This window comes from Eupeodes corollae, chromosome 1, assembly GCF_945859685.1.
Source record: "Eupeodes corollae chromosome 1, idEupCoro1.1, whole genome shotgun sequence".
Classification (NCBI taxonomy): domain Eukaryota; kingdom Metazoa; phylum Arthropoda; class Insecta; order Diptera; family Syrphidae; genus Eupeodes; species Eupeodes corollae.
This window is the reverse complement of record NC_079147.1, coordinates 140,652,873-140,663,827: the sequence shown is the minus strand read 5'-3', so window position 1 is coordinate 140,663,827 and position 10,955 is coordinate 140,652,873. Positions and strand designations below refer to the sequence as shown.

Sequence of the window (10,955 nt, the reverse complement as noted above, 5' to 3'; positions counted from 1 at the left end):
TATAATTGTGGACTCTATGTGAATGGGGCCTTAAAGATTCAAGAAATCAAAAATACCATTTTACTTTTCTCTTTTATAAACTTCTAAAAATATGTAAATCGTAAGGCAAAATGCGTAAGGTTTCTTATTAATTATGAAAAAATTATGCGTGAATGGAATTCTTCATAAAATCAAACCCTTAATCATATAATATCAGAATGCCTTCATATTTTCAATGGATTTGATCAACAAATTAATGTGAACAAGATTATGAGAAGAAAATACAATTTACTTTATAAACATTATTTTTTTTTTTAGGAAAATACATAACTATAACATTTCTAGTACAATATTGGAAATGAGTTATATTTATTAGTTTTAATATGCAGTCTCAGTAACAGGAGCTGTTTTCATGATTCAAGGTATAAAACTATGATATCTATTGATATTTATTCTAATATTCAATTTGATGAAGTGCCTCGGGAGCACATAATTTTCCCTATGAAAGTAAAAATGAATGTTATATTGCTCGATTTATGAACATCTTGGAAAAATACTCATGCCCAAGTAGTAAAATTACTCAAATCATGATTGTTTAATGGATTGGACATTTTTAGTGAGTAGCCACCATTTAAACAGAGTCCAATAAACAAAAAAATTAATGTTTCTGAACAGGCCCAATTCCCTGTGGTGAGTTTAGAATTTGTGTGAAGAGTATGTATCTCATACATAGAACGTAAGATCGCATACCTACACTCTTATGTTCCAGTCTTAAACCATAGGAATAGAACATTGAGTGTAGGAATGCATACATAGAAAAAATTTCGTGTATGTATGGATACATACTTTGTAGGAATACGTGCATATTTTACATGTATTATTATGAAACTACCGTTGTTTTTAGGTAACGCCATCGAATTATTTCCAGATTGTTCCAATTTACCGTTTTATTTTCTTCAATCGCGTCGGATATATAGTTCGGTAGCAATGTAGCATTAGCTTGGCATTTTCATTTGGTCAAGAGTAGAAAGTGGTTCGTTTGCGTTTCGACCTCGTGGATTTAAAAATTAATTGTGAATTGTGAATTAGAAACGAAAATTAAAATAAGAAAAAGGAAATAACAAAGCGGAATTAATATATTCAGGTAATTTATTTAGAAAAAACAGATATTTTATTGCATTTAGAGTAGGTAACAAATATTCATATTTCATTTTTTTTACTTCATTTAGAACGAAAAATAAATTGTGAATTGTGAACTGGAAAATCAAAATTAGAAAAAGGAACTCCCCAAATAAGAAATTGTGAACTGGAAAATCAAAATTAGAAAAAGGAACTCCCCAAATAAGTAAGCGGAATTAATATATTCATGTAAGTTAATTAAAAAAACATATTTTATTGCATTTAGAGTAGGTTATAAATATTCATATTTCAATTTTTTTACTTCATTTTGAATTTGTTTGAATTTACTAATCAGAATCTAGGGCTCCACAAAAGGAGATTATGCGAAACAGAATACAATTTATTTGAAATATTGTATTTTGTGATAATTATTTTGAAAACAGATATTTTAATGCACTTAGAGTAGGTTACAAATATTCATTTTTCAATTTTTCTTACTTCATTTAGAATTTGTTTGAATTTTACTAATCAGAATCTAGGGCTCCACAAAAGGAGATTATGCGAAACAGAATACAATTTATTTGAAATATTGTATTTTGTGATCATTATTTTGAAAACAGATATTTTAATGCATTTAGAGTAGGTAACAAATATTCATATTTCAATTTTTTTACTTCATTTTGAATTTGTTTGAATTTACTAATCAGAATCTAGGGCTCCACAAAAGGAGATTATGCGAAACAGAATACAATTTATTTGAAATATTGTATTTTGTGATCATTATTTTGAAAACAGATATTTTATGGCATTTAGAGTAGGTTACAAATATTCATATTTGAATTTTTCTTACTTCATTTGGAATTAAAAGTTAATTGTGAATTGTGAATTGGAATTTTTTTACTTCATTTAGAATTTGCTTAAATTTGCTAATCAGAATCTAGGGCTCCACAAGAGGAGATTTTGCGAAACAGAATACAATTTATTTGAAATATTGTATTTTGTGATCATTATTTTGAAAACAGATATTTTAATGCATTTAGAGTAGGTAACAAATATTCATATTTCAATTTTTTTACTTCATTTTGAATTTGTTTGAATTTACTAATCAGAATCTAGGGCTCCACAAAAGGAGATTATGCGAAACAGAATACAATTTATTTGAAATATTGTATTTTGTGATAATTATTTTGAAAACAGATATTTTAATGCATTTAGAGTAGGTAACAATTATTCATAAAACAAAATGGTGATGTTTCAAAATACCCTTACATTTTCCCTTTTTTAACAGGTTGTTGCTTTAATTATTGGTAACTTTAAGGTTCTACCAGGCTGTTGTTTTTGTTAGTTGGGAGCTGTTGATTAATTTAAGGTAAATTGCACACGTATATACATATGCATGGATACATTTTCCAAAAAAATCAATAACCTTAAAAAATAGAGATGCTTTAAAATTCGCTTATATTTTCTCTATTCTAACAGGTTGTGGCTTTAATTAGTTGGGAACTTCAATTAAGTTCATTAGCTATATCAAACCGTCAGAAACTTCAGGAATCTTTTTATCTTTTAGTTTATATTCATAATATTATATTTCTTTAGCTTCTTCGCCAAAATGCTTTGTTTTGTCTGCAACAATAAGTGTACAAATTTTTCATTACTCATGCATCACCTTAAAAAGAGACATAATCTTAATTGCTCTAGTACTTATCGTTGCCTTGAATGTAATTTATTGTTTGATAACTCCTCAAGTTATAAAAGACATATGCTACGATTACATTCCACTTTAAACATTTCAAATTCTAACGAATTTCAAGCACAGGCGTGTAGTATTAAACCGGAAGATTCAAATAGAGTAACTACTTCCTCAGAACAATCTAGTTGTATCAACGTAAAAGGTATAAGCGTCGAAGAGAAACTAGTTCTTCCATCCTCATTGTCATCATGTCAAAAGTCCAAAAAAGAGAATTTCGACGAAGAAATAAAAAATATGCGCGAAAGTGCGTTTAAATTTTCTTTATCATTACATACAAATGACAATTTCTCTAGAAAAGATGTAGTAAACATTCAAAAAAGTGTATCCACTCAAATTGTCGCACCCTTGCTCCAAATCTTTGATAGCTTTTCTAAAACTAGAATTTGTCATGACCATGAGGCTTTAAATGAAATTTCAACTTTAATTAGTTCTTGTAAACACCTGTTTGATGACTGTGCATCCGATTATCTCTTATTACAAAAACTTAAAAAGAGTGGATACATGAATGATGTTGAAGAGTTTGTTATAAATAACGAAATGGAAACGGTTTTTCATTGCGGAGAGTTATCTTTGGACGAAAACTTAACTAAAGGCGTCGTTCTTCCATTAAGATCCCAGTTTAAACTTTTGTTTGAGACAAACAATTTTCTTAAAGCCATGTTACAGTACATGGAAATGTTGAAAAAAAGTGATAGAATTAGAAGCTTTATCAATGGGGAGTTATGGAAAGAAAAGGTCAAAATGTACCCAAATAAGTTATTAGTTCCTTACTTCTTATATGGGGATGATTTTGAAATTAATAATCCTCTTGGATCCCATTCTTCAGTTCATTCAGTATGTAACTTTTATTATTCCTTTCCGTGTATGCCTATTAAAGAGTCTAAATTGGATAATGTATTTTTAGCTGCTGTAATAAGAACAAGAGATATGAAAAAATTTGGTAATAGTAAATGCTTAGTCCCTTTAGTAAATGAGTTGAAATTTCTTGAACAAGAAGGGCTTTCTATTGAGGCATCTGATGGTCAAGTATATCGCATTCATTTTATTTTAGGCTTGGTTTTAGGTGATAACTTAGGACTTAACTCAATAATGGGTTTTAACAAATCGTTCTCTGGCGTATTTTGCAGGTTTTGTCGATTAGATAAAGATAAATGTAAAACAATGTGTTTTGAGGATCCCAATAAAATGCGAAATATACTTAATTATAATGAAGATGTCCTACAAAATAATAACCAATTAACTGGCATATCAAGCTTTTGTCCATTTAATGCAATCCCTTCATTTCATGCCATTGAAAACTACAGTGTTGATGTAATGCATGACTTGTTTGAGGGTATATGCCACTATGATCTTTGCCATATCTTATTAAATTTTATACAAATAAAGAAATACTTTTCGTTGCAAGTTTTAAACAAACGGAAACAAACGTTTGAATATGGTCCTCATGAAATAGGCAATATATCAAATGAAATATCACAGACACATCTCCAAAAGCGACATTTACGCATGTCTGCAAGGGAAATGCTTTGTTTTATTCAATACCTTCCAATCATGATTGGTGATCTAGTTCCAATAGATGATGATGTTTGGCATTTTTTGTTGAATTTAATAGAAATAATTGATTTAACGTTATGCTTTGAAATAAATGACTTTTCTATTTCTTCTTTAAAGAACAAAATACAACTACACCATGAGCAGTACCTTTTACTTTTCAAAGATAGTTTAAAACCTAAGTTTCATATTCTCACTCATTATCCTACGATTTTAAAAAAATCAGGTCCACCTAGAAATTTTTGGTGCTTTAAATATGAGGCCAAACATAAAAATTTCAAAATTTACTCACGTGCTATTACTTCCAGAAAAAATATTTGTCTAACATTGGCCAAAAAATTTCAACTAGGTTTTGCAAACAAGATTTTAAATTCTAATGATGATGACGACAAACATGAATTTTTTAAAGAAAACAAAATTAAAACTGGTTTTTCTTCTTTAATAAGCAAAAAAATGGGTATCCAGGAAGAAAACTTAGAATATTTAAGTAAGACTGAAATCAATGGCTATAAATTTCAAACTGGTTATTACGTATCCAAACTCTTAAATGATTATAAAATTTTCGTCATAGTAGCTTTAGTCCAACATCTAAAAAAAATTGTTCTTTTTTGTCAGGAAGTAAGTGAAGTACTCTATGATCCCCATTTTACTGCATATGATATAAATCCTTCTATATTAGGAAAATATTCTATTACTGATCCCGATGAAATTGTTGGGCCGCCAATAACAGCTATAAAAACAGCTAAAGGTAGAATTATGATTCGAATAAAAGATTACACTTTACAAGAGATAGACAAATATAAAGCAACTGACGAGTTTGATACTGAAATTAAATCCAGATGCAGTTGAATCTTTTTAGAACAACAATTCTATTGTGCATACAAGCCAATTATTTTCAAAAGGTTCGGAAGCACTCTACATGAATATCAAACTGTAAGGATGCTTATCAGTGGTACCACTTTAAACTTAATATAACATATCGTGATATGTATGCCACCTAAATGCAAGGACCAGCTGACTCCATTTTCTTAATTTGAGATAACTGGGTTTTCTGGAAAAAAGGAAGTCTGAGAAAAATGTGAATATGTTTTTTGCATTTTTTTTTAAATTACGAAAATCAAGTTAACTGGTTCTTGCATTCAGGTGACGATATGTATATTCCCCTGCTTAGTTGTTCTTTTAAATAAAAAAAATAAATAAAAAAATAGAGAATGTTTTCAAATTTAATGCAATTCTACGAAGATTAATTGAACTACAAAAAAAGGGGATATACACTAATTATACAGTTCTATATTATTAGTTCTGAATATTTTCTAAAAAAAACTTTAGGTTTCAGAATGGATACAAACAATTATATATCATTGGAACAACCCTCAACTTCTGCGGAGGCCGGGGAAGAACAAATAATTTATACAATTGTTCATGAAACAGCAACTATGTCAGATGAGTCGCAGTCCCAGTTGAAAATAAAAGAACTTCTCGGCAGTTGGAATCTTGGACACCTGTCAGATTTGTTTATCTGTAAGTCAAATTATTTTTTTCAATTATCAATTATAGCCTAGTTAGTAGTTCCTTTTCAAAAAAAACTAAAATTGTAAATACCGATTTTCTATCTGTTTTATGCGTTATATTATAAATATGATAACCAATGCCAAAAAGGCTTTCCTTGGGAACTATTAAATAAACTGGAGGCCTTAAAAGTTTTGCAATTTTTCGATCCGAAATTGTAAGAAAAATACTTACATACATTCACATTTATTTGATTTATTATGATCCTGATCAATTTTTCAATAGATCTTGTGCAATGCATAAGATATAATTTAAAAGATGCTATGGAAAGGCACAAAAAAATAATATTTTGACCCATGTACATTGACCTGTGTTATTGTTGTCTAGTAGCACAATCACATGTGTTTTCATGTAGCACATCAATATTTGGTCGAATTTCGATTACATATTGAATTTTTTAATAGCATATGCTTAAACAAACTGAATGACTTATTCATTTTTCAACAGCTGAGCGCATAACAGTTGAAGTGCTTAAAATTTTAAAGGAAAAACATTTTCCTATGCTTTTCAAAAACAGTTCAGTTGGAGATCTGGCAATGTTTGAACACAAGTTAATGGAGTGGAGATCCTCTCTAGGTATCGGAGAGCAGCAAATTGATATGTTTACCTTGCGGGAAAATTCATGCAGCTCATCATTTTCATCTTCGCCAACGTCGTCAATAAGAGAAGATCCATCTGCGCCTGCTATATCTCTTTCTTTAATTTTAAAAAACTCACCAAAGGCGAGAGACATAGAAAAATTCTATGAACAAAACTTCAAGCTTCAGGATATACATCGACAGGCGTTGATCACATTAATATGTGAATATTTTATCGACAACCATCTTCATTTGAATTTATACACTAGCTACATGCTAGAGGAACAAATATTGCAAAGATTCAAAGGGGAAAAGCTTGAGTTTTACCGCACTGGTAAAAGAGGTAAAATATATGCCAAGTTTTGCAATTCGAAGACCTCCTCTAGATTGGCTGTTAAAAGATCTATCTTTCCTAAAGCTGAAAATGCTGAAGTAACTGAGAAATCAAAGAAAAAACATTTGATGGAATTCAGTAAGTTTTTTTTATTTCTTTTTAAGAAATTAACATTTCAAAAAATTTAAAAACGGTCTTATACAGTGATGGATTAAACAATAGGAACATTTTTATAGTTCTCAATTATTTAAAAAAAAAACTATTTTTTAAATATTTTTTCATATTTTTTTTTTTATTGTACGACTTATTTTAACGAGTTCATCTCTATTTTCTGATTTTTCACCAGAGCCAGAGATTTTTTTACAGTTGTCATAAGCACCAGTTTGATGATAGTTTTCCTCAAAGTTTGGGAACAATGTACTTTGCGACCTACATAATATGTTGTGTTAATTCTTGAGAATTCTTGAAAATTATAATTATTTAATTTCCAAAAAAATAGAGACTAATTGTTAAGGTATCCCTACTGGTCTTATGGCTTTGTCCTTCACTGTATATTTAAGTTTTATCAACTCCGGAACTCTCTTAAGGTTTTGGGATGATTTTAAAATCATACCGGAATCGAATATTACACCTTCACCTCCACATAAATTTAAAGCTAGCCTAAAATGTAACAGATATTATTTACAATTTTTTAAATTATCTTTCTTCACCTTCATTTTGCCATCAGCTCCGGAAGTTGATGCAGAAGAGTGTATTAGGAGCATCAAATATGATAACTTGTCAACTTCAGAGTTCGACAGCTGTTGGCAAGCTTGTAGCCAATTTAGACTGGATCAAATATATAAAGAGACAACTTTACACACCATTTTTGAGGAATGGCCGGATTACAAGAAGCCAGGAGGTTATCGTTTGGTAAGCTTTAATTTCAAGAAATTATATTGAAACTATGAACCTAAAAAAAATATTATCTTAAGATTGACAAGGATTTTGGGGTTGTTTTTCGAAATTCCCCAGGAGTTCTTTTGAAGTATCCAGAGCAGGCTGGCAATCTGAGAAAGTTTTTACTAGATGAAGATCACCTGCGAGACAAAAATTTACGAAATATGGTGAACCAAATTGACGAAAATGATATTAAAACTGGTAAGATTTTTAGAGGTTTATAGGTATTTAACAACAATGGTAGTATGTACTTGAAATTTCATGTTTTACTTTTTCGTAAAGCGAGACATTTCATCTTTTAGTTGTTTTTTTTTTTTTATATTTCGGTTTGAAACATAATGCTGTATGTGTTTGGGGATTTCCAATCAAATCCCGGTAACTAAGGAATTCATTTCTCTGAGCTGCGGTGAGCTGGCAGATAATGGATTGAGATACTGATAGATACGCACATTTCTGTAAATTAAAAGTTCCTAACCTTACCTTCCTTTGAATTCTAACTCAGAAATATTTTTTCAAGTAATTTTTTATAATTACTTATCACACCACTAACGTTTTCATAAATTAAAATTTAATTCAATAAAATCCTTAAAATCTTTGCCCTTGGTTTAAGATTTAATGTGTTTTTTTCGTTTTCTTATAGATAGTGCAGCAGTAAAATTATTTTGGTGTCTCCACGGCTATTTGATACCAACACAAAAGGGCAGCCGGAAAGATAACTCTGGAAAAAGTAGTACTGTAAGGTTTACTATTAAAAGCTCTCAAGAGGCTTTCCTTTTTATTGGGTCCAGCGTACAAGAACTCGATGACCATATAACATTTTTGAAAAGCAAGTCAGAAAATATACAACCATTTATACTTGCCGTTGGGGATAAGGATTTTGAAAACTTTTCGAACTACTACGTTTACCTTGATGGTATTAAGTTCGTGTTTTCAAATTTTTTGAGAGCAATTGATATATGTTTCAAGTGCTTCAACTTGTTTAATTTGGAGTATCCGTTAGCGTGCTCACAATTATGGACATTTATTGAGCACTACTTCTACGAGCTCAACATTTCTAAAACAAAATCCCCTAAAATGTATTTACTCATCGAAGCGTTAAGAAAAAGGTGATTAATTTATTTATAAATTCATTTTTCACTTCATGATTATGAGCGATTTTTTATATTTGTAATATGTATGCTTTTAATTCTTTTTTTGTTAATGATAATTTAAATAAAACAACTTCAAAAAAAATAACTATTTAAAATACAAATTTAATTCTTTTGTTTTTCTTTTCATTATAACAGCGCTCTGACTCAAGATGATGAAGTTGCAGATTCAGAAGCCGGCCTCGGATATATTTAATTAAGTTTTATATACATATGTACATATATTAATTTTTGTTAATTGTTTAATTAATCAATTATAAATTATTTTATTTAAAATGTTAAATTTTAAGTGTTAAATACTTTCTTTCTATTATAAATTATTTTAATATAAAATATATTATGGGCTTGTATAAGTTTAAAATGTTAAATTAATTCTTTTTATTGAACTAAATTTATTTGAGAAAATGTTTCAGGTGTGGCACGAATTTCAATTATATACGTATACCTACTGAATGACGTAAGGTATAAATTATATTTATTTGGGGAACAAAAGTAAGTATAGTTTTGGAAGAAATCCACTTTAGATTTCAAAAACCTTGAGCTATTTATTTATTATACATTTCGACAATGCTCTTTGAAATAATTTTATAGTTTATTAAAAATGGAACAAAATTCTGCTTTCAATTTTAGATGACTTCAGCTTCCTTCTTGATACGAGTACAAAACTTTAAGGAGATATAGGAACATTTGATGCATCCATTGAGGCTATGTAAGTTGAATGAATAATATAATTTTTGCTTTATTTTTATAAATATTTAGCCATAATACGTATGCATTTTTTAAAAATTTTATGAAACTTATAACTTTTATGAAACCTAAAATATTTTTTCTAAGCTTTTGTGTCGGCAGTCATTATTCCTATGTAAGCATTTTATGAATAATATAATCTTTCTTTATTTTCATAAATATTTAGTCATAAAACTTAAGCTTTATGCAAACATTTTATGACAAGATATTCAGAAAAATAATGACCGATTTATATTTTTCATGAAGGCAGCACATAGTTTTAAGGAATGCAGTCATAAAATCTAGGGACATAATTTTGGGTTTTATGTAAAGGATTCATAAATTTTATGAAAAATTCATGCGTTTTCTGAATAGGTATTTATAAAATTAAAGACTGATTCATATTTTTCATGAATGCTATACATAGTTCTTAGGGATGCATTCATAAAATCTAGGGACAGAATTTCGGGTTTTATGTATAAATTCATATTTTTCATGTATGATATACATACATTTTAGGAATGCATTCATAAAATCTAGGGACAGAATTTTGGGTTTTATGTATAGATTCATATTTTTCATGTATGCTATACATAGATTTTAGGAATGCATTCATAAAACCTAGGGACAGAATTTTGGGTTTTATGTATAGATTCATATTTTTTATGTATGGTGTACATAGATTTTAGGAATGCATTCATAAAATCTAGGGACAGAATTTTGGGTTTTATGTATAAATTCATATTTTTCATGTATGATATACATAATTTTTAGGAATGCATTCATAAAATCTAGGGACAGAATTTTGGGTTTTATGTATAGATACATATTTTTCATGTTTGCTATACATAGATTTTAGGAATGCATTCATAAAATCTAGGGACAGAAGTTTGGGTTTTATGTATAGATTCATATTTTTTATGTATGCTGTACATAGTTTTTAGGAATGCATTCATAAAATCTAGGCACATATTCATAAGTTCTATGTATAGCAATTGCATAAAAATCACATTGCATGAACGTAATTCCTGTAACTTAAGTATGCAAACATTGGATTTAGGAATATCAAATACCTACATTTTATGAATGAATCCTACATCGTAAGAATCGTTCCTACTCGTAGGAATGAATTCATACAATTATACCTAAATTACATGAACGCGATGTTTAGCTCGTTTTTTATGTATTTTTACATGAAAAACAGGCACATATTCATGAAAATCATGTACCTTTTTGGTTCAGTGTATACCATCTGGTCCTGC

General features: G+C 29.0%; 1 protein-coding gene across 6 annotated transcripts; it reads left to right on the top strand.

Moving 5' to 3' along the window:
- Positions 1–477: 477 nt before the first annotated feature.
- LOC129942591 (uncharacterized) lies at positions 478–9,186 on the top strand. Of its 6 annotated transcripts, none has more exons than XM_056051598.1 (9): positions 479–1,123; positions 1,209–1,324; positions 2,387–2,467; positions 5,729–5,920; positions 6,416–7,018; positions 7,608–7,792; positions 7,855–8,020; positions 8,460–8,925; positions 9,106–9,186. In XM_056051598.1, exons 4-9 carry the CDS (start codon positions 5,737–5,739, stop codon positions 9,161–9,163), a joined length of 1,662 nt encoding a protein of 553 aa, XP_055907573.1. In that variant the 5' UTR covers positions 479–1,123; positions 1,209–1,324; positions 2,387–2,467; positions 5,729–5,736; the 3' UTR covers positions 9,164–9,186. The 6 variants fall into 6 exon arrangements, with proteins under 6 accessions (XP_055907574.1, XP_055907575.1, XP_055907573.1 ...); XM_056051596.1 differs by having other exon boundaries at positions 1,209–1,347; XM_056051599.1 differs by lacking the exon at positions 2,387–2,467 and having other exon boundaries at positions 478–1,123; positions 1,209–1,347; positions 8,460–8,554; positions 9,106–9,161.
- The last annotated feature ends 1,769 nt before the right edge of the window (positions 9,187–10,955 follow it).

Coding starts and splice junctions, on each gene's coding strand:
- LOC129942591 (XM_056051598.1), top strand. CDS start 5,737: ATGGATACAAACAATTATATATCATTGGAACAACCCTCAACTTCTGCG. Junction 5,921..6,415: donor CCTGTCAGATTTGTTTATCT/GTAAGTCAAATT, acceptor ATTTTTCAACAG/CTGAGCGCATAACAGTTGAA. Junction 8,021..8,459: donor CGAAAATGATATTAAAACTG/GTAAGATTTTTA, acceptor GTTTTCTTATAG/ATAGTGCAGCAGTAAAATTA.